Raw genomic sequence first — 24972 nt, 5'->3', positions numbered from 1 at the left:
AGACAAGAAGAGAGCGCACACAGCAGACAATTTAAGCGAGGTGCTGGCAATGGAAAAAATCAAATTAAAAGAAGTAGAAGCCACACACTCAAGTTCCAGATGCAACAACATGTGGTTTAATAGGGCAACGGTTTCGGACGTAGCCTTTGTCAAGTCTTAAATACCATGTGTGCTGGTGTTTAACAGTGTAGCTGAGAGCCAGACCAACACTAGCTAGGCCTAATCCTTATCTCCATTCGTTCATGTGTTGACAGGTACGCACATGTGTGTGTGTGTGTGTGTGTGTGTGTGTGTGTGTGTGTGTGTGTGGGGGTGTGTGTGTGTTTGTGCGTGTATGTGTATGTGTGTGTGCATGTGTGTGGAGGGACTGGTTCTCCTCCACGTGTTGACAGGTACGCGTGTATGTGTGTGTGTGTGTGTGTGTGTGTGTGTGTGTGTGTGTGCAAGGCACGTGAGAGTGTGCACACGCGTGTATGTGTGGAGGAACTGGTTCTCCTTGAGACAGTATTGACATTGGCAGTTTAGACGCCAGTGATGGATGTCTGTTTACCATGTCATCTCTCAGCACACACCAGGTTATTAGCGTATTGTAAAATAAAGTGTTCTCTTCGTACGTTTTAGTCCAGGGCAGACGCACCGTAGCACTCGGACAAACCACCATCTGTCTCGCCTTTCGCTGCACAACAGCAGCTCTCTCTGACACCCATTCTCTCACTCAAGCCAATCCATTTCAGCCAAAAAGGTCAAAGGGTCAACACCTTTATTCCGCTCCATCCGAACCGTCTCCTGCATGCTTATCCGACTGACGACTCAGCCCTCAGAAACACCTGGTCTAGAAACCATCCCTCCGTTTATCTGTTCACATATCCCAAAAATGTCTCCGGCCTGTACCAGACTGTGTCAATCACAACAACCATTGTCTCTCTTCCGCTCTTCCTCTCTCTCTCTCTCTAACACGAGTCTCACGCCCTTTTTGTCTTGTTTATCTGCTTCTTCCTCCTCGTTTGGCCTGCGCTCTCCGCTAGAGAGATACACACATGGAGAACTCTGAGCGTGGGGTATTGTATGTTTACTTTTAGCTCCGCATCTTGAGACCGTGCCTCGCCATTCTTCGCTTTTTTCTTTGGACCCATCTGTGCAGAACCAGTACCTGTACTCCATCTCCATGTTTGACATGTGCACGACCGTCAACGAGGCCCATCACGTTTCTTACGATACTCTCCGAATCCTCCCTGTTGATTGAATCACTTGAATATATGTCGATTTTGTCAGTATCACTGTGATTTTGATCAAGTTAACATCACAATTTAATGTCAGTCCTTTTTATTTACGTATTTACTTTCTTTTCTTTCTTGCCTCTTATGCATTGTCAGTAGAGTATTAGATATGTTGTCTGCAATGATACACTATCAAGGGGTACAACTGACCCAGCTGTAAGATGAATTAATTACCAATTTAATGGGCCGAATATTTCAGTGTGAATATTATGTAACATAAAAGAATTACACCTTTGAATAACAAAGAACAGCTACAGCTGGTGTATTAATATTATATTAATATTATTAGCAGCAGTTGTGGTGGAATAATGAAGGCTGTAGCTGGTCTTTGTATACTTTAATTGCACTTAGCCTAGCCAGTGAGGCGTGCTTCAAACTGCACCATACACACTCCAGGTCAGATTTCACAGTAAAAATACCAAACAGCCTGATTGCCTAGTTCTAATTCATTAGAATCAGCCTTCAATACCGCAGCACGCTCCTCCAGTGAGTGGGTGATTTGTTCATCACTCCCAGCACACACACTACACGCACACACTCACACACACACACACTCACGCACGCACACACACTCACAAACCTGTGGGCAGGTTTCTCTATTGAAGTGGATCAGATGACGACTAAATATGAAAATATTCCTAAATCCCAGTCCAGTGAGTGATATAAGGCCAATATAGATGAAGGCTTCAATTCATTTCAATAATCATAATAATAATAATAATAATAATCAGTCACTAAACTGTCAGATAAGGATATATTAGCCATCTATGGTGCATATAGGAAGCCATATAGAATATAATAACAACATAGAAGAGGCATAAAAGAGAAAAGAAAAACATATTAAAAATGGGATAAAAGGATTGAAATCTATACATCAAGAACATTGATTCATGTATTCAGATGAAGCCTACAAGTCTAGGGTGAGATACCTTTCAGAACATTAGACATAACAGTAACCAAAGACAGTTAGTAGTGTGTTGACGACTCAGGGGCAGGGGCGGGATGGACTCCTCCCTGCAAGGCCTTGCGCTCCCAGGCGGAGGGAGTTAAGTGTCCATTCAGTCCCCTCCGGTCCCAGTCCATTAGCCACACATCGGCCATTCATACAGGGTAGTAGCATGTAGAACTGGTACTGACCCTGCCCTTGTCTACTGACACCACGCCAAGCCCCCCCCACCCCACCCCCCTCTCAGCTGTGACATTATGGGCCCCTTTGTAAAGAATGGACAAACTGAGATGAACGTTTGATGGCCGTTATGCCCTAATGGTTGTCAGCATGAGGACAGAGGGACACCACTCATAGACACGCACACCCACACACACACACACACACACACACACACACACGTCCTCAACCCCTCAAGTCTTGTAAGGACACGCAGCTGTTGTCCTCCAGGGGGTCGATGCGAGAGATCTTAGCCTTGGCTGTGTCTGTGTGTGTGTGTGTGTGTGTGCGTGTGTGCGTGTGTGTGTGTGTGTGTGTGTGTGCGTGCGTGCGTGCATGAGTGCGTGGTGTGCGTGTGTGTGCGTGCGTGTGTGTGTGTGTGTGTGTGTGTGTGTGTGTGTGTGTGTGTGCGTGCGTGCGTGTGTGTGTCCATGCAGGGAGAATGACATCCCTCCAGAAGGGAATATGAGAGTTGGAGTGTTCGCACAGATGGATGGTCAGGCCATAGGGAGAGATAATAGCCCAGTCCAGACAGAGGTCATTCACATCCCTAACGTTCAATTAGTATAGTATCATAGCCACACTAATGGAAATCCCATAGTCAACCAATGACATCTAATTCAAATGGAGCCAAGCAGCAGTCTACAGTGTTTCCCCTAGGTTTGCTGCATTGGGGAGGTGGCATGGACGGTGGCATGGATCCCCCCCCCCCCCCTCTGTGAAGATAATACCAATCCAATAACTCAGGGTTCCTGCAGGTTTCAACATGTCAGATTTAAGACTTTTTAAGACCACTTTTAATAGAAATTTAGACCTATTTCACGGCCATAAAAAAAGTATGAAGGAAAGAAGAAATAAGTCCCAGAATTACTTACAAAGTAAATGTATTCACGTTCAACATAAGAACGAACATAACAATAAACAGAACTGGGGTCCCATTGACATAAGGTTTGGCAGAGTTGTGTAATGTGTGGAGTCCACAGCTACAAGCTGAGCACCTCCATAGTGTCCTGCATGCTCTTGCTGGAGAAGTTCAAAGAAGTTCTCATTTCCATTGGACCCATCCATGGAGATGGACACCAGGCTCCTCAGTTCAAGTTGGTCCACACACTACTGAAAAAAACAAACAGAATAGATCACATTTTTCAATAGCATTGAACATGAAAAAAAACTAAGCAGGCCTAGTTTAAACAATGAAATAAACATGGAATGATCAATAATCTATTGATTAGTTCAGGGGTCGGCAACCCTAAATGTTGAAAGAGCGATATTGGACCAAAAAAAACAAAAACAAATCTGTCTGGAGCCGCAAAAAATTAAAAGCCTTATATAAGCCTTATAATGAAGGCAGCACATGCTGTAAGTGTCTATATAAGCTATATTAGCCTACTATCAAAATTACTAAGTAGGCTACAAATACATAAGCCGTAGCACATATGCATACAACCGAATGCAAACGTATTGTGCTTTACAAAAGTGAAACACTAGGATAGCGTAAAGGGGGTCTGGGGGGTTCCCCCCCAAACATTTAGTTAACAGAGAAGATGCAATTTCGTGTATTCTGGTGCCTTTTAACAGGTGGGTTGATACTTTTATCTGGCTATACTAGCATGAGAAAAAATATGGATAAGTTTGTAATTTCATCCGGAGGAAGTGAGCAAACCAAGACAAGACATCGTCAGCCAAAAAATAGACACATCTACAGACTGTAGACTCCAGTACCAAATGAAAACTAGCCTCCCTCGTCCTCTTTTCACTATTTTAAGTTAAAAGACCCACAGGAGCGCCGGCGCTCCCAAATATCATACGTTCTTTAGAAGTTCATAATTCGGAAACGGTTTGAGCTAAAGACAAGCCGCTTTTTGCATTTAAAAGTAGGCAAATAGCGTTCACCAGGAAGCTCCCGTTCATCGATGTGCGTCGTTAATAAATCTAGCCACAAAGTTGTAGACAATGTGGATAGTTTCTTTCTTTGCCTGCCGGAGTACTTCGTCAATCCCTGTGGATATAGGTCTACTCTTGAAAAAAAAACTTCACATCCAGTCTCATGTTGGGTCCAGTCAAAATGTATAATACTAGTCATGTGCCAACATATCCGAATCCTATTGGCCCTCGTACAACATTACAGCGTAAGCAGGGAGATGTAGTTCAAGGAGAGAGACCGCGGCAACGTAAAAAATAAATAATCGTTGTTAATTTCCATATAATTTGTGGTCAAAGCCACCGGGAGCCACTGAAGATGGGCAAAAGAGCCGCATGCGGTTCCGGAGCCGCGGGTTGCCGACCCCTGGATTAGTTACTTTGACATAGTAGCCTATTGCTAGTGAAAAGTATCAATGAATTTGACAGTAAAAATTAAGTTATACTTGCTAATAAATAAACATTAACTCAAGTTGGTCCACACACTCCTGAGAAATAATTCTGTTATTAGCGCCCACAACACCTCCGCTAGCTCAAGCTTGGCTGTGTTGGAGATGGCATACTAGCATACTATTCATACTAGGTATGACGTAGATTTTGAGTATGCAGTGCATTCACACTGTATAGTACGTGACATTTTAGTATGCGAGAAATCTAGTGTGCATACTAGATTATCCAGAATGTCTGAGTATGCGTCGAGAGCATACTATTCCTACTCAATTTCCCCATAATGCATTGCGCGTCTCTTCTGTGTCGTCAAACTGCGTCATACAAACTCGTCATACAGCTGTTGTTTACATGGGCCGAGAGCCTGGGGACCGAAAACTCGCAATAAACAAAACATTTTGTACAGATTTGAATAAGTCTGATCACGGATGAGCGGTGCTATTTTCAATATATTGGGAATTTACATGGTGAAATGCATGTCTACGTTGTCATGATTACAAAGATGCCACTTGAAATGCATAAAATCCAAGTGTATTTGTGTCTTACACACACACACACACACACACACACACACGTTCACAAATAGTCCCAGTATTGTAGCTTCAGAGGGAACAAGTATTTTTTTTATTGTGCTTGCAGTAGCAAGCCGCACTATATGTTATTGCTCATATATTTTATTCCTGTTCTTTTACTAATTGCTAAGACAACAGTAGGCTATAGTAAGATAGTTACTTTAGCTAGCTAAAGATATTGGCCCCCATGTTCCGACAGTTCTGTTGAAGTAGTAAAGGTATCTACGGTAACTAAGGTAACATAGCTAGTGAACAGAAGTGGGGAAAAAAGTGGGTTATTTTTATAAACTGGCCACATTTTGGGAATATACATAATTACTTTCTCGCCTGAAAACATCTTAAACGTAATAAAATGACATGTTAACACTTGTAGGGCCCCAGATTTTAGCCCATGGAGGTAAAAATTTTTTTAGAGCTTTAAAATCCGGTGCGAAAGGCATTCAGGGATACTGAGATGCATACTTCAGTGTGAACGATCGGCTGGTATTGGCATACTTATTATGAATTGAATAGGCAATATGCAGTATATACTCTTTGAGACATGTATGTTTGAATATGTGACACGTTCTAGTGTTTTGGTCCGCATGTCAGCAACCAATCAAAATGTTCAGACTTTCATTTTGAAACACAGAACTACGTTTCAACGTTGTTGAGAATCACAACACAAACTCGCTAGCCAAGCCAAAATACTGCAACGCAATGAATGCTGCAACGCTCACAAAACAAGCTGTGTTAATTGACTAGCGAGTGTGTCATTGATTTTAACACTGAAATGTGTACACATTTTTCTAAAGAAAAGTCAGAACATTAAATCGGATGAGGACATGCGACCAAAACGAGGACGAGGACAAATAGCTGTTTACAGCATCGTATGGTGTTCGTCGAATATTTAATTAAAATGATTGTAAGTGTGGTTCCACTTTGTTGTTTTGTATCATCATCTTTTATAGCATTTTATACATGCACCTGTAAATACGTACAGTATGTGCATGTCTTGAATCTACAAGCATGTATTTGCATGTGTACGATGATGTATGTGCTTGTGAGGTAATGTGTGCGGAGCCACAGTCATTTCATGTAATGAGAATGCATGTTTCTGTGTGTGTGTGTGTGTGTGTGTGTGTGTGTGTGTGTGTGTGTGTGTGTGTGTGTGTGTGTGTGTGTGTGTGTGTGTATGAACGGGCGGGCGGGCAGGCATGCATGCGTGTGTGCGTGCGTGTGAAAGCATATGATGTGGGTGAGAGTGTGCTTGTTTGTGCTATAATATGTGTGTTTATACAGCAATAATATTTCACTGTCATGTTCAGAGGTATAACCTTTAGAGTAGTTAAATTATGCTCCCACATGACAGTAACTACTGTTCATATAGACCGAATGATATATTACCACGTATGCAATGTAATGTATTACAACACACTGTGTGTATTACATAAATAAGCCATAATTCCGTAATGTTAACCTTTACTACGGAGGCACTTTTTGCGTATCAATATATCGCATATATACATCTCAATATATATCATAACTTTCTCTAGATGGGTAGGGGTTAGAGCAATATCATCAGAGATATCAATATCAGATTCTGTCATGCACTTACATTACACAGTGATGGCCAAGTACATAATATATATTTTACTGTAGAGACCATAACTAATGCAGAGATGTCGTGAGGTAGGAGCGCCTCACTATCGAGCAGTTTTACTGCATTAATGTTTATAACATACCTTTGACTGCCATAGCTACAGCTCTCACTTCTCTTTATTAATATCATAAGAACAATGTCAGCATCTCTTTTAAAAGGCTGGTGAAATAAAAACAATAATAAAAAACCTGGAGGTGTCTAAGGTGCCTGGCTGCCGTCCTGGAGGTATATATACGCTGGCTGGCAGTATTGACTGCTCCCAAAGTGGCTGACTTTAGCTGTGTCAGCCATGCTCTGTATTCCAGCTATCTTATTAAATCACCATTTTATGACTATGGCACATAGAAGCCAGACAGCATCCATCTGTATTTCCATTTCTTCACAGTCAGGGCGAAAGAATAAAAACGAGACAGTGTTATTTATTTCACACATTTCATACTTCTAAATGGTACTAAATGTACCAAATGGGAGTAGAACTGGTAGTGATTTTTTCTCCAGAAGTTTTGTTTTATTTGGGTTTACCAAAGGTCAGAACAGTTTGACTAGTGATATCTGAGTCAAGTGAAAATCTCCATGAGGGAAACGTCTCTGGGTCAGAAATATCTGGACCACCACACTTGGATCATATATCCCCAGTTGTGGATGGATGCTATATCTGAAATCTCTAAATAGGAGATGGGGAGATACATTTTTTTCTCAGCTCTACTCGTATTCGTCTGTAATTCAGCCTCCTGTTCTCGTGTTGTACGAGATCTCCAACTCTCCACCTCCCTGGTGAGCCGATAGTGCAACATCAGGGGAAACGATGCCAACAAGCCATTACAGAGATGGGTAAACAGATACACACTCATAGATGAACGAGCTAAGATATTTGGCTGCAGTAGAGAGATAGGACTGTCATAGAGAGGGCAAATCTGAAGGGCAACTCTGCATTGAATCATACATCATCTAGAAACTGTATATCTGGGTCCAGCCTGTACAGGTCCGTATGTTCGATCGAACTGTTGTTGAACAAAGAGGTAGTTCACCTTAAAGTCTAAATGTGTCAGAAGGTCTCATAACCTTAACACTAGAACAGACATGCCTTTTTTACCTACTAAAAGAGCCGCCTCTTTACAATGCTCAAGCTGCTATTTACACACAACGACCACTAGTTGGCCGCTTGTCAATTTGCCTGCTTCCTACACAGAACAACGGAAAAATAGCTTTATACTAACTTATCCTGATGTGATTTTGAAAATGTTAGGATACTGGGAGGTAGAACGCACAGATCTAGAAGTCATGAAAGGAGGGTCCTGAAATTTGATCGAGTGCAAAGATAGAACATTTTTCTTAACTCACTCATGGCTGTTCTAGTGTTAAAGGTAAACTGTCAGTACTCAAGTTGTAAAAGAAAATCAGGGGGGATGGTGGATTTTATCATATGGGGACAATTAGCATTAACAATTTAGCATCCCCACAGTGTCAGTGACTTCAGTGTCAGTGACTTGGTAAAAATGTCATTGCATGTGTGCGTGCCCCCTCGCCCGCAGTATTTTACTCAAAACTAAATGTTGAAATAGCAGTAATTCCACGTTCATTGATAAAATGACATAAGGGATGGAAAGGGGGGATGGCAGTTTTAGAAGGGGGATGATTTTGACCGTTTGATGTGTACATGCCTGGTGTGTACATCCTGCTATAGGCAACTGTACTTGCGGTATATCGGCATGCCTCAATTTCTAATTTTACCAGCGACATCTGCACAAACATATCTAGCAGCTCAGTATCTATCACAGCTGTACCCCCCCCCCCCCCTCATAATAATCCAAACACTGTAGACCGTAACTACAGTAGTCGATTTGCATCAAGGGCTATACTAAACTCATTAGTGTTCGTCAAGGAGAGATTCAAGGGAAATGATGTAGAGGTTTGTCACACACACTTACTGCTTTGGTGTGCTGGATGTCAACGCGTTGAAGGACTTAGCTACATAACCTCACCACAGAACAACAGATCCCATCTGCTTCTCAGTTCTCATCTCTGCTGCTAACTCCATCAGCGCTCGTTGCATGTCACCGTGAATGCACTGCCTCTCAGACGAAACCCTTCTGTACATCAGCAACAGAGACATCAAACACACCGCAGCACGTACACACCCACAGACACACAGACACACAGACACACACACACACACACACACACACACACACACACACAGTGATTTCAACACACAGGCTCGACAGCATTCCTAAAGCATTCAGAGTACTACAGCATTGCTGTCTTTCTCCATCTCACAAAACAGAATGGCAGAACAGTATGTCATTAAAACACCCAATCCTGGCCTCCCTCCCTCCCTCTTACTCCCACACTCCCATTCCCCTCTCTTCTCTTCTCTCTCATCTCTCTGTCCTCCAACCCCTCACTGTCTACTCAGACATTTCCATCTCATTCAAGGAGCTTTAACTTGATGGGGAGCCAGATGTGCTATTTCTTTCTTTTTAAATGCTGGTCAAATATGCTTTTTCTTTTTTTTTCCTACTATATGGCTGCAGGGTTCCGACTAGAGCCTAGACCTAGAGAGTAGTGGGAGTCAGAGACTATAGGGACATCCTACACTTAATGTAGGGTGGTTCACATACAGATAGACAGATACATACACCTGGACAGACAGACAGACAGACTGATGGATGGACGGACAGACAGACGGAGGAGGGCCGGACAGACAGACAGACAGACAGACAGACAGACACAGGCAGGAAAATGGACAGGTAGATTGATGGACGAATGGACAGGTAGACAGACAGACAGAAAGGTAGACAGACAGACAGACAGACAGACAGACAGACAGGCTGCCAGGCAGGTAGGCAGACATACACGTAGACAGACAGGCATGTAGGTAGACAGACAAGTAGGCAGACAGACAGACAGACAGACAGGCAGGTAGGCAGACAGACAGACAGGCAGACAGACAGACAGATAGGCAGACAGACAAGCTGGCAGGCAGACAGACATGCAGACAGACAGGCAGACAGGCAGACAGACGGACAGGCAGGAGACATACAGGCAGACAGACAGGTAGGCAGACAGACAGACAGACAGACAGGCAGACAGGCAGACAGACGGACAGGCAGGAGACATACAGGCAGACAGACAGACAGGTAGGCAGACAGACAGACAGACAGACAGACAGGCAGACAGACAGGTAGGCAGGCAGGCAGACAGACAGACAGGCAGACAAGCAAGCAGACAGACAGGCAGACAGACAGACAGACAGACAGGCAGACAGACAGGTAGGCAGACAGACAGACAGGTAGGCAGACAGACAGACAGACAGGCAGACAGACAGACAGGCAGGCAGGCAGACAGACAGGCAGACAGACAGACAAGCAGGAGACAGGCAGACAGACAGGCAGACAGACAGACAGGCAGACAGACAGACAGGTAGGCAGACAGACAGACAGACAGACAGGCAGGAGACAGACAGGCAGACAGACAGACAGACAGACAGACAGACAGACAGGAGACAGACAGGCAGACAGCCAGACAGACAGACAGGCAGACAGGCAGACAGGCAGGCAGACAGGCAGGAGACAGACAGGCAGACAGACAGACAGACAGGCAGACAGTAAGGCAGACAGACAGATAGGCAGACAGACAGACAGGCAGACAGACAGGCAGGAGACAGGCAGACAGACAGACAGGCAGACAGGCAGACAGGCAGACAGACAGGCAGACAGGCAGGAGACAGACAGACAGGCAGACAGACAGACAGACAGGCAGACAGACAGGCAGACAGACAGGCAGACAGACAGACAGACAGGCAGGCAGACAGACAGACAGACATGCAGACAGACAGACAGGCAGACAGACAGACAGACAGACAGACATGCAGACAGACAGACAGACAGGCAGACAGACAGACAGACAGACAGGCAGACAGACAGACAGACAGACAGACAGGCAGACAGACAGGCAGGCAGACAGACAGACAGGCAGGCAGATAGGCAGACAGACAGACAGACAGGCAGACAGTAAGGCAGACAGACAGATAGGCAGACAGACAGACAGACAGGCAGACAGACAGACAGGCAGACAGACAGGCAGGCAGACAGACAGACAGACAGACAGATAGGCAGACAGACAGGCAGGCAGACAGACAGACAGGCAGGCAGACAGACAGACAGACAGGCAGACAGGCAGGCAGACAGACAGGCAGACAGGCAGACAGACAGACAGACAGATAGGCAGACAGACAGACAGGCAGACAGACAGACAGACAGGCAGACAGACAGACAGACAGGCAGACAGGCAGGCAGACAGACAGACAGGCAGGCAGACAGACAGACAGACAGGCAGACAGGCAGGCAGACAGGCAGGCAGACAGACAGACAGACAGGCAGACAGGCAGACAGACAGACAGGCAGACAGGCAGGCAGACAGACAGGCAGGCAGACAGGCAGGCAGACAGGCAGACAGACAGACAGACAGGCAGACAGACAGACAGGCAGACAGACAGGCAGACAGGCAGACAGACAGACAGGCAGACAGGCAGGCAGACAGACAGGCAGACAGACAGACAGACAGACAGGCAGACAGGCAGGCAGACAGACAGGCAGACAGACAGGCAGACAGGAGACAGACAGACAGGAGACAGACAGGCAGACAGGAGACAGACAGACAGACAGACAGACAGACAGACAGACAGACAGATAGGCAGACAGACAGATAGGCAGACAGACAGACAGGCAGACAGGCAGGCAGACAGACAGACAGACAGACAGACAGATAGGCAGACAGACAGATAGGCAGACAGACAGACAGACAGACAGACAGACAGGCAGACAGTAAGGCAGACAGACAGACAGACAGACAGGCAGACAGACAGACAGACAGGCAGACAGTAAGGCAGACAGACAGGCAGACAGGCAGACAGACAGACAGACAGACAGGCAGACAGACAGGCAGACAGACAGGCAGGCAGACAGGCAGACAGACAGACAGACAGGCAGACAGACAGGCAGACAGACAGGCAGACAGACAGACAGGCAGACAGACAGACAGACAGGCAGACAGACAGACAGGCAGACAGACAGACAGACAGACAGGCAGACAGGCAGACAGACAGACAGACAGACAGACAGACAGGCAGACAGGCAGGCAGACAGGCAGACAGACAGACAGGCAGACAGACAGGCAGACAGACAGACAGACAGACAGATAGGCAGACAGACAGATAGGCAGACAGACAAGCCCAGGCCAGCAGCACTTCAATGTGTTTTTAACCGTTCTTGACATTTCCTCCATCAGCTCCTCCTGACGCGGGTGCTAAAGATAACTAACTAATGAAATCTGTTTGTCCTTTTTTTGGGTGCTCAATTTTGTCCCACTGGCCTACCTTCATGCTTCAGAAGAAATGCATATTCCTACTCTTATTACCTGTAAGTAGCATTAATGAAAGACCTTTTCCCAATTTGATATTTATTATATTTTCATTATCCGGTATATTTTGTTTATTGTTTTTCATCTTCTTGTATTCCCAAACCATTCAGCCCTCATCTGAAGCCCTTACGATGTTAAACTGCCCCATTACTGTTTATGCTCCAAAAAGGGAACATCCATACATACTCTGTACAGTGATAATATTGCATTGGCAAAATACATTTTCTGTATTAGATCATTTTTCCAGGTTAGTTGTGCTTAAGTATACTGTAGAACATAATGCAATGCAATGCGGTTTAGACTGAACCAACTAAGCCATGGTGGATGAAGCATCACAGCACCTACAAACAGAACATCTATAGCCGTGTCTAGCGTTACATGTATTGGAACCTCTCTCTTCAGACAGTACTGCAAAACATGGTGTCTTTGTGAAGAAGCTGCAGAAACATTGATCTTTATTGCTACCACCATGCTTTTTTTTTTCAGCCTATCATGTTCATTACTTCGCTGATAACATGCAGGGAACTTTTCCTGGATACATGGTGTACAGGTTTTTGGCCCTTGCTTGCTTGCTATGCGCCGGTGGTCCTCGGGCCTCTCCTCGGGGGCCCCCGGCCGCCCCGTGTGCTTGGTCTGTTCCGCCGCTGGGGCACCTGCTTGGCTAGCCTGGTGCGGGGCTATTATGGTCTGTGCTTGCTTGGCTGGGCCGGGTGTGCTGGTGGTTGGGCGGGTCGGGTGTGTGGGGCGGCGGGGCCCCCTCGGGTGTTTGGGGTCCGCTGCTGTGTGCTGGTAGGCAAACTGGTAGTAGTCGCTCTATGAGTAGAGGGCTGCAAGGGAGTTTTCCTGGCTACACAGTGTACAGGTTTTTTACCTTTTCCTGCTTGTGGCTCTGTCATTATGTAAAGCACATTGAGTCGCATCTTGTGAGAAATGCGCTATACAAATAAAACTTGATTTGATTTGATTTGATACACTCATTCAAAATCACTGATTAGCTGACAGGGAATTATGTTACCATGGAACTGTAGTGCAATGTACACACTTTTGATTGAGACATACATTTGAGTTTTCCCCCATTTGTACTGTTTGCAAAAGCCTGAAATTTGATCGAGTGCAAAGACATAAAAACATGTTTACACACAGGGTCAAATGACCCCACCCATGGCTGTTCTAGTGTTAAATGCCCCTTACTGTAGACTACCCCTATTTCCCTATATCAAAGGCCAGCATTTTCCTTTAGAGCACAATTTTTGCTTATTACCCAATTTGTATTATTACTACTGCTATAATTTTAAGATATACATGGGGGTATGCCCCATTTACCTTTCCACACGATTCAGACCTGTATGGAAAATATTAGCTCCCTGTCTCAGAGAATCTTACTTTATGGTCGATGGGTTTCGATCGTGAACAGATTGAAAACTCCCTGAGATCTTTGACCCTCTAGAAATCCCTTCTTTATGCTTAATCTATGCAATTAAAACCTGGCTATTACAAAGCTGGCTGTATTTCACACCGGATTAATTATTTAATTTGCTTAGGGCGAAGTATATCTTCAGGGTGTTTACAGGACATCATCAGAAGGCTGTAAAGGGTTTTGAATCCCCAGTTCTCCAGCTGTTCGGTATTTTCCCCCTTATTTTCCTAGAAACTCTTGAAATATAGATGAAGGTTTGTTGCCTGCTCCCAGCGGTCATTGCCTGGAGCCTTCTCATGAGCAGCTGTCGTCCTGACTGAATGGCTAGCAGTGCTAGCTAGCTAGCCAACGACATTTAGACACTCCCTTGACTGGTAGAGTAAATACCGTAGTCCTGTTCACTTTATCTACTATCCACAACATAGACTGGTAGAACACTTTGTTACCTAGCAGGCCAGGTCATCCTGCCTGACTGTGATGCCTATAGGCTAGTGCTAGCTAGCTAGGTAGCCACAACACTGAGACACTCCCTAGAGTAGTAAAACAAATACAGTGTCCCTGTCCACATGATCTACTGTACTAACCACGACACTGAGATCTACTGTACTAACCACGACACTGAGATCTACTGTACTAACCACGACACTGAGATCGGAAACAAATACTGTCTCCCTCCATACCTTACTCACTGGTGGAACAAATACCTTCTCCACATCCGTTTGACCTATTATCCTGAGATACTAAATAGAAGAATACACGTCATCTCCCTCTTCCCTTCCCCTGCTCTCTCAGGATGTGCTGTCAGCCACCAAAGGCCATTCACTTCCTTTAAGTTTGTATCCCTTATTGTTTATATTGGGCAAACATTAGTTGTTGGTACATTTAGACTACTGTATTTCTTGGGATCCTACAACAAATGAAGGACAATGCCTATTATTATCTTCTAATATCTGTACTTTCTTCAATCATAACTTCCCTATCAATCATAACACCCAGAAATGTCACAGATTGTTCTATCATAGTTCAGTTGTGATATGTGTGTGTCATACTTTCCGAGGCTTTCACACAAGTTCTATTACAGGAAATAATATGACTTTCACACACACTATTTATGTAAGGCAATCCTTCAGACCATTATGCTTCCTCTTAGTTTCCCTTCTCCGGTGTGTGTGTGTGTGTGTGTGTGTGTGTGTGTGTGTGTGTGTGTGTGTGTGTGTGTGTGTGTGTATATATATATATATGTGTGTGTGGGTGTGTGTGTGTGTGTGTGGCTGAGTGTGCGTTGCATGTCGACCATGCTGCGATGGCCCACCTGTGTCTCCTCACCCATCCTGCTACAACATGCTGACTGACTCACCTCACACCCAATGGCTGGCTGCTGCTTCCTCCTCCTTCCATCGCCAACGTTACACTTCATTAACAGTTTCACCAGAACTCAACTCGATTAGACAGTTAACACTAGTCATACCAGACAGAAGTCCATAGGAGTAATGTGACACTTGAATAAAATAACACTTTATTTGTGAAACCCACGTTTAACACCTGCTCCCGAAAGCACTGTAACTTTTACTCATACATTTGTTTTACTCAAGACAGTATTTTGCTCTCAGTCTATTAGAAGCACCATATTGTCACCACCTGTGTGTGTATGAAGACTACAGTAGGCTACAGGTATGTGTGTCTGGTTGATAAGGGCATGGTATCCACACACAGGGAGACCATTACAGACATTTGGAACAGTTTAAGGAATAACTTGATTGCAAGTTATAAGCCAGGAGACAACATCATGTTTTGAATGTGGTGTGCATGGTGGAGTATAGAGCCCACGCATTGGTCAGTGGACTGTGTCCTGTTTTACTTGTTATATTGGAGCTATATTTCTTTACTATATATTAGTATATTATTATTTATATATATATATATTTGACCACAGGTTTATTTTATTTTTTTTACAGTTGGCGCTATGTATAGTTACACCAATGTGGTCAATATGTTATAGATGTATAGCTGTGTGTAGCTTTATGTTTGAAATACAAAATGTGATATTTTAATGATTCTTAATTCATGACTAAACCCAACCAGTTAAATCTTTATTTGCAGTATTGATCTAATTCAATGATTACACTGTTCGCTAACGTCAACAAATGGAGGTCTCCAGACCTCAATCTGAGTACCTTGGCTAGTCATGAGGGCCGGGGTGTTTGCTGTTAACCAGTGAGCATATATTTAAATCAAATCTATCTATATATTTTTTAAAAATACGTATGCTATAATATGCAGGCCAATACTCAGCAGGTTAACCTTACCTTTAATGAAGTGTTGGTTTGACATTGATGATTCATGAAGATCTTCTTCATTGCCATTTATAATATGCAAGGAATTTGTCATTTAAATGAGTCCATTATAGGAATATCCAGTAGGATGAACAATTGAGAGGAATCCTGTAATTGGGAGATATTGGTGACCTTTGGAGTGGCTGGGATGAAAGTGGTGCGAATCGGAGAAAAGATGTGTTATCATTAAAGACCATAGACGTGCTGTAGTGTCCTGCTAGCTAGCCCTCCACTAGACATAGAGTCATAGACTGTCCTCCTAGATCCACATCATACACATGGTAGTCTTGGCGCAGAACTTGATTTCTTCTTTGTAGTGTCCCAGTTATTTTAAATGTCCTTGTTTTATTTCAAGTGGAATTCAGGTTTGTTGACAACTAAATCAAATATCAATTTTTAAAAGGTGCGGTTCTTTGCATGATGGGTATGGGAATCCCTTCTACACTCACACTATGGACATGATAATCAGCCCTGGTAGCCCTCGAAAGCTGCAGACTCACAGCTTACAGACACGATAGTTAGTCCTTCTTGGCTCTAATTACGGTCCGAAGGTTCTCTTTGTCGTGCAAGCTTTGGTTTGGGAGGTTACGGGATATGAGAGGGGCAACAGCAGGCCAGACAGATAGCACAGAGAGAAGTGGTAATTCACACCAGAGAACAGAGAGCACTGCGGTAGTAAAACTGATATGTGGCATCACTGCTGGCTCTGTGTCGCTGCACCCGCCAACCCCCCCACCCCACCCCCATGCTCTCTCTCCCCACCCGCTCTTCTCTCTCTCTCTCTATTTCTCCATCTCACCTTCTATTCCCTCTACAGTGTCTCCCTCTCCCCCCTCTCCCCTTCATGCAGTTCTCTTATTCACCTTCTTCCTTTCTTCTTTCACTCCGGCGCCATTGAACATGCCTCTATACCCCATCCCTCCATCCCTCCATAACTCCATCTCTCCCTACACTCCTTTATCCCCACGACAATAGTTATCCCTGCCCACTTTGAAAGTAAAAATAACCACACACACACACACACACACAAACACGCACAAACAAGGGCAATATCAGACACAGCTTCTTATTGCCACTATATTACGACCTGAAAAGGTAATTGGGAAAGAAGTGGAGGGTGCCTACAGAGTTGACCCTCCTGTTATTGCTTCTTGACACTGAGATTGTGTCAATGCAGCGTTCACCTCTCACCTCAGCCTCCACCGCTGTGGAAACAAATTACCACCATTTGTTTGCAAATGGAAACCGAGTTCTGACTGTATCGCACCAGACGTGTCCTGCTTAAAGACTGATGTGATATGATAGTTTCCCAAAGGTGCTTTGTGGAAGGCTTTGCCCTGGTAAGAGAAGAAGAGGCTTCAATCTTTTCTTTTACCCTGATTTTGATGGAATATTCATGTGAGAGTCTGAAAAACACAGCAACTGTCTCAGTTCCAGGCTTCCACCTACACCTTCACCACCGCAATGACATCAGTCCTGCCTCTCTGTTATATCTCCAATATAAATAAACACAGCAGTGACAGCCAATTACACAGTCTTTCTCTCTTCAGCGGGGGACTTCTCCATCAAATTAATGCTTAAGAGACTGTAGACTGTTGTAGAATGCAGAATGTCGAAACCCATTTCAAATCCAGTATAATTGTGAGTTACTTTCTTATAGTGTAGTAAAACCTAAGTGCTTGATTTGCTTTGTCCCACATGGCTAGCTTCCGACTTCATAGTATCATCAAAAAACAAAAACAAAAACAAAATGTATTTGATCACCTAATCACCTAATGGATCATGGCAGTCTCCAACCAGTCACAGGTAGGGTAGTGATGCCTATGAAGCCCACAAATGTCAATACCAAATCTCAAAATGGTAAAATCAGAAACAATACAAATTTAGCGTTATGGAAATTCATTGCAGATTATTCAATTTACCCAAAATGGTATCCTCTTCTGTAAGGGAGGCATTCACATGTTTCGCTTGCGCATCTAACTAGATACTGCAATGTGTATAACAAGGCTGCCATATTTTCTTTTTTTTTTACTCCCTTGGTTTGTGTGGTTTTTGTTTACCTGGAAGATGCACTGCTCTCTCTCTGTTTGTGTTTACTTGGACGATGTACGATGTCTCTTCGTCTCTCTGACTGACTCGTGGTTTGTTTTGGGGGGTCGGGTGAAGAAAACTGGCCAAGAAGCAGAAAGAAACAGCTAGCAGCAGCACTCAGAGGGAGATGGGTCCGGTGGGGACTGCCGACAAGACCACCACCAAGGTCAGCACGCTGCACAAGGACGACCCCTTCTCCACCAGCAACCAGGACCTCAACGGCTTCTGTGAGTCCACTGGTGAAATGTTTTGTGGTTGTACTTTATTTCACTGTACTGTTTATAGTGGTATATATCGTTGTTGTTGTTTTTTTACCAAGGAATGATGTGGTAAGAATGGGTATTCTCTAATACTTTTTAGTACTTTCTGTACTTCAACATTCAACATTATTGAATTCAACATTATTGGTAATGGTGCGTAGTGGTACAGCCCTGTTAAATAGCAATAGTAATCCAGGTTATGTGTTAAGTATTCTTCAATGGCACTTCCCATTCACCAGATCTGAATCCAATAGAACACCTTTGGGATGTGGTAGAACGGGAGATTCAAAGTGTCTCTGAAAGATTTGCAGAAATTGGGTGATGCAATCATGTCATCATGAACCCGAATTGTCATCACAAATAATTGAAGCTGTTTTTGACAGCAAAGGGAGGCCCTACCCAGTATTAATATAGTGTTCCTAATAAAGTGTTCCATGAGTGTAAGTGAGGTCCAGCTTGCTGTGCAGCGGTTGTAATTAAGAAAGGCTCTTTCGCAAGCTTTTTCTGAAGAATATGTCACACTGGCCTTTGGGGAAAGAGTAATTTGAAAGTTCAGGTCAGCCTGAGAAAAATAAGTTGTCTATTATGAACAGTAATTGCCTTCGCCACTCTGGCCATACTCAGTTGTTAGGCATACTGCAGAGTTTCCTGTTCGGCATCTAAAACCTCGGGAGGAAAGGGGATGTGCCATGAACATGTCTAGATGGCTAATAATCCAAGTCCATTGTTAATGATATTATGCTAGTATATGTCTCCAATGCAGATATACTAGTATCAGCCTTTAGATTTCTCTCCATCTCATAATATACAATGACTTTCTTCATAACTCTGCCAATAACCCAATGATGAACTGAACTGACAGTTCTTGGTTTGCTTTTGAGCATGTCATTTAAAGATTGAAGCTGACAAATCCTTAACACCACACAGACTTAATGCAAGGCCTCCAACACAGTTTTATATTAGTATTCCGCCTGTACAACACCTAGTTCATTATTCCTTCATATCATTATGTATATAGTGTAATGTGGCCATTGGAACAGGGCACGTCAGTGGGTGTAGGGTGCAGGTTATGCCTAATGAGGCAGAGAAAAATGCCAACGCAGCGCTACGGATCTAATATTTACACAGACCCCGGCAAATAACCTTTTCTGTTATTCTATTCTCCTGATACATCCATTGTTGGTACCTATACATTGTTGTGAAAGCACTTTTTTCTAGTATAGTGTCATGGCTACATTAGCATACTGTATGGGGACGGAATGTTCTCTAAGAAAAGAGAAGATATTTGAGCATTGAGCATTAGTATGGGAAGCACGGCGGCGCAAAGCCATATCAGTGATACCTTGTGGCTCACCCAAACACACTGCTGCATGGGTACCAGAGGCAGATGAAACAGTCCGCTGTATGAGATATCACTGTATGAGATATCACTTGTGGAATAGAAACTCTGTGCGTCACAGTCCTATGGATATCCTTCTCAGCCTTTTATCGTGGGCTGAAAGTGCGTTGTTCAAAGGGTTAACTCATCTTCCTCCCTATACAGTGAGAGTCACACAGTGCGATATAGACTCACCCATCACCTGTAACAGTTATAGACTCACCCATCACCTGTAACAGTTATAGACTCACCCATCACCTGTAACAGTTATAGACTCACCCGTCACCTGTAACAGTTATAGACTCACCCATCACCTGTAACAGTTATAGGGCCCTATTATGCACTTCATCAATAAGACGAGGCGGTAGATCTAAACTTAAGACGTGGAGGCGTGGTCAAGGCCACTTTGCTATTATGCGTGCTGTAGTGGGCGCCTAAAACCCGGCGCTAAGCAAAGAAATTAGTCATGGGTGTGTTTTGGGCGTCTTCTCAATCAACCCAATCAGCGTGCCAGGTGCCATTCCCTTTAAGAACCGGCTGCGTTGAGTCATTAGCACTATGCTATTATGGAAGTCCTAAGAAGGAGGTCAGCGCGCTTCTCTGCCTCTCCCTTCTGAAATAAAGCATTTATACTGTGACCGTAATTGACGTCTTGCCGTGGAGCCACGTGCGTGTTCATGTGTGCCCACATGTATGCGCAAACCGCGGAGGCGCGCTCGTGTTTCAAAACGTGCATGAAGTCTAAACTTAAGAACTTTTCAAACCACTTCTTAGCGATAGGAGCAAAGTCAGATCGCATAATAGCAGGGGCGCCTAGTGCACTTCATTAACATATGAACACTCCCACAATGAGCAATATATGCACGGGAGTTTAATAAGGGTGGCGGTAGGTCTTAACCTGGCGGTGCGTCTTAATTAACACTTAAGACGGCAACTTAAGAAGTGCATAATAGGGCCCATAGACTCACCCATCACCTGTAACAGATGGACACATGCACCGCTCTATTCTAGTAGTAGTACTACAAATAGAAGTAGTAGAAAACCTTCTTATCCTTTTGGCTTTGCAGCAAATCATACATTAAATGCACAATTAGACAGAATATATACATACTATGTATATACTGTATTACATACGATTAGATTAGATTAATATAGATTATATTAACGATATAGATTATTATTAATATTAATAATAATATTAATTATATATATATATACATATACAGGTGCTGGTCATATAATTAGAATATCATCAAAAAGTTGATTTATTTCAGTAATTCCATTCAAAAACTGAAACTTGTATAATGTATACATTCATTCCACATAGACTGATATATTTCAAGTGTTTATTGCTTTTAATTTTGATTATTATTACTGACAACTAATGAAAACCCCAAATGTAGTATCTCAGAAAATTTGAATATTGTGAAAAGGTTCAATATTGAAGACCCCTGGTGCCACACTCTAATCAGCTAATTAACTAAAAACACCTGCAAACGCCTTTAAATGGTCCCTCAGTCCAGTTCTGTAGGCTACACAATCATGGGGAAGACTGCAAATTAGACTGCAAATTCCAAACAAATTAATAGAGAGGCGAAGGGAAGGAAAAGATGTGGTAGAAAACAGTGTACAAGCAATAGGGATAACCGCACCCTGGAGAGGATTGTGAAACAAAGCCGATTCAAAAATGTGGGGGAGATTCACAAAGAGTGGACTGCAGCTGGAGTCAGTGCTTCAAGAACCACCACACACAGACGTATGCAAGACATGGGTTTCAGCTGTCGCATTCCTTGTGTCAAGCCACTCTTGAACAAGAGACAGCGTCAGAAGCGTCTCGCCTGGGCTAAAGACAAAAAGGACTGGACTGCTGCTGAGTGGTCCAAAGTTATGTTCTCTGATGAAAGTAAATTTTGCATTTCCTTTGGAAATCAAGGTCCCAGTCTGGAGGAAGAGAGGAGAGGCACAGAATCCACGTTGCTTGAAATCCAGTGTAAAAGCTGCCATTTGCCATTATTTTTGTAGGTCACTTGATGACATCCTACAGTTGTTGAGTGACATTCGAATGAGTTGGCGGTCGTCCTGGTCTGTGGAAAGCCGTTTTCGCCCTCTGCCGGTCTGTAGCTTTGTTGTCCCCAGTGTCTCCTGCTTGACCTTGTTCTTAACAACCGCCGTCTTTGAAATGTTAAGGATGGAAGCAACCTGATGCTCACTGTATCCCTCCGCCAACCTGACGCTCACTGTATCCCTCCGCCAGTCAACCTGATGCTCACTGTATCCCTCCGCCTGACGCTCACTGTATCCCTCCGCCAACCTGACGCTCACTGTATCCCTCCGCCAACCTGACGCTCACTGTATCCCTCCGCCAGGAAGGCCAACCTGACGCTCACTGTATCCCTCCGCCAACCTGACGCTCACTGTATCCCTCCGCCAACCTGACGCTCACTGTATCCCTCCGCCAGTCAACCTGATGCTCACTGTATCCCTCCACCTGACGCTCACTGTATCCCTCCGCCTGATGCTCACTGTATCCCTCCGCCTGTATCCCACTGTATCCCTCCGCCAGGAAAGCCAGAAGTGAACCCTTCTTTTCCTCACCCAAAACGTTTCCTTTCAATTATTTTGGCATGGTCAATCGTTATTTTTATGATTCCCATAACTTTTGAGGTACTAGTAGCACTATTTTCAGTTATCCAGCTGGTCCTATTGCAAAAGGATAGTGATGACCACAGCAGTGTCTTTTTATACCTTTCCATGTTAAATAATATTCCATTCAGGTGATCACCTAATCAGTACCTCACTAAGTAGAATGAGGTGTGCCTGTGTTGGAGTTCAATGACACTGGAATGGAATGGAATGGCTGTAGGGATGCTGATTTAAGAAACATTTGGAGTGGTCTCAAAGTTTGGAAAACGTAGTATATAAATACTGTGTTTTTACAAGTCGCTTAGATATGGCCTGTTCATGTCACATTGCCTTAGACACACAGTGTATGTCTTTTTAGTTATATTCTGTTGATGTACTGTAGACTTACCTTAATGGTCACATGTACCTGTGTGTCTGTGTACCCATGATGCATTGTGTACCCATGATGCATTGTTTACGAGCCTGTCCCCAATTATTACCTCCACCAGCCTCCCCTGATTTGGAGATATTCCACCTCCTTTCTTTTATGTGTCTACCCATGGTGCATTTTTTATTTGTTCCGTTGCATGTGTTCCTTGAGTTCTCTAATCCTCTCCCTTCTGTGTTTCTCCCCTTCAGCATCCCCTTCTCCCTGCTCCTTCTCTGTGCAAGGCAAAACGCTGCAAAGCAAATCACTGTTGAATTCCTACTACTCAGGTACAGCTGCCATCTTTGAAGAGGTCTAGTTTGTAATGAAGCGAATGTGCTCATTTGGGTCTCTTTAAAGAATGACATGTTGAGCAACATAAACCCTATACTGGGTCATCAGCTGTGATATGAGTTCTAAACTGTGATGTCGTTGGTGCGTACTAACTCTTCCTGTGTCTCGTCCCTCCGTAGTGTCCAAGGAGCCCGTCCCGGCCACCGCGTCGCTAGGTAAGTGTCCTCTCTCATGTTGGTTTTGTAATGTACAGATCCATACGTTTCCCTCAAGGGGGTTGTTAAGTCTGATGTAAACTGAACCTGCAACACTTTGTCAATAAATGTTTGAAATACATCACATACTGTACGTCAAAACTTCAGACATAATAAATTTAATATAAGTAATAGCCATTTTTTTAAGTACTTACAAATTAGAAGCTACCTTATAACACAGCAGAGGAGACAGGAAAAAAGATCACATATACTAATGGAATATCTGATCAAAAATAGAAACAGTGAAAAGACAAAAATCTCAAAAATTTACAAAATCATGCAAGAAATCAAGATACAAGAAGATAACACTAAAGAAAAATGGGAAAACGAATTAGCAATAACAATTACGGATGACGATTGGAAAGAAGCATGCAAAAGAATATTTAAGACAACACAATCAAAATTCTGGAAAGAATTTGCTTGGAAAATAAATATGAAGATCTTCCTAACACCGAAAATGTTGTCAAAATATAGGCCAACAGGCAATGCAGAATGCTGGAGGAAATGTACGGAACGAGAAGCCAATCACACACACATTTTCTATACATGCCCTAAATTGAAAAGGTTTTGGGAGGCAGTTCAAGTAAAAATAAAAAATACATTTACCTTACAAAATCCTATACATCCAGTCAATATTATACTCGGTTTTATTCCATTAGATATACACAGAGAGGGAGATAAATATTTGTACACCATACTACGTATCGCGGCTTTAAAGCAAATCACACGTAAATGGTTGGACTTAAACCCACCATCTGTTAATAAGTGGAAAAAAACTGTTGAAGAGATAAAAGAAATGGAAAGAATTACTTGCAAAGTGGGAGGCCGTGAAGAGCAATTCACTATGAACTGGAGTAAATGGACCGAATGAATGAGTAGGAAGGAAGCCCCCCCCCCCCTCCCCGATCCCACCCCTCCCACCCCCCTCCCTTTGTCTCTTACTTTTCTATTTCTATCCCTATAATTTCTCTCTTCTTTTTCTATATTTTCTCTCTAGTCTCTATTCTTTATTTTCTTTATTTCTTGTTCTCTTTATAAAAAATAAAAAAACAAACAAAAATGATGCAGGATGAACTTAAACAAGTGAAGAAAACTTGTAAAGTGTGTGAAATTGAACTTGTGAAATGTAATATAAAGTCCTGCAATAAAGTATATAAAAAAAAAAAAAAAAAAAAACTTCAGACATGCCATTTGTTCAAACCATTTGCTGAAATGACACAATAGCAAACAACACCTTAAAAATATCAAAATAAATGGTGTTCTTACTGTACATTGTGACAAGATATGGCAAGACTTGTAATTAGCTTAAGCCCCTTTCACACATAGTTCCCTGTAAATTACATGGAATCCCAACCCGGGTCCATTAGTGATTTTTGCTGTTCACACATGAGCTAAATGAGCTAAATGCCCGACGATTGCCGGGTAGCGTCTTTTCACACATGTCCCGGGTTT

At 43.4% G+C, this 24972-nt stretch overlaps 1 protein-coding gene across 1 annotated transcript in view; it reads left to right on the top strand.

The window, feature by feature from the left end:
* ptprt (protein tyrosine phosphatase receptor type T) overlaps positions 1-24972 on the top strand; it is a gene marked incomplete at both ends in the record, with an annotated part of 296589 nt that overhangs the window by 215276 nt on the left and 56341 nt on the right. Inside the window, 4 exons of the mRNA XM_080545458.1 lie at positions 1026-1058; positions 18361-18512; positions 23185-23262; positions 23446-23481. Of these exons, the coding sequence (XP_080401584.1) occupies positions 1026-1058; positions 18361-18512; positions 23185-23262; positions 23446-23481 (299 nt within the window). The remainder of the gene's footprint in view (positions 1-1025; positions 1059-18360; positions 18513-23184; positions 23263-23445; positions 23482-24972) is intronic.

This window comes from Nansenia antarctica (assembly GCF_963989245.1).
Source record: "Nansenia antarctica genome assembly, chromosome: 15".
In the NCBI taxonomy this organism is placed as follows: Eukaryota; Metazoa; Chordata; class Actinopteri; order Argentiniformes; family Microstomatidae; genus Nansenia; species Nansenia antarctica.
This window is presented reverse-complemented; position numbering and strand designations above follow the sequence as displayed.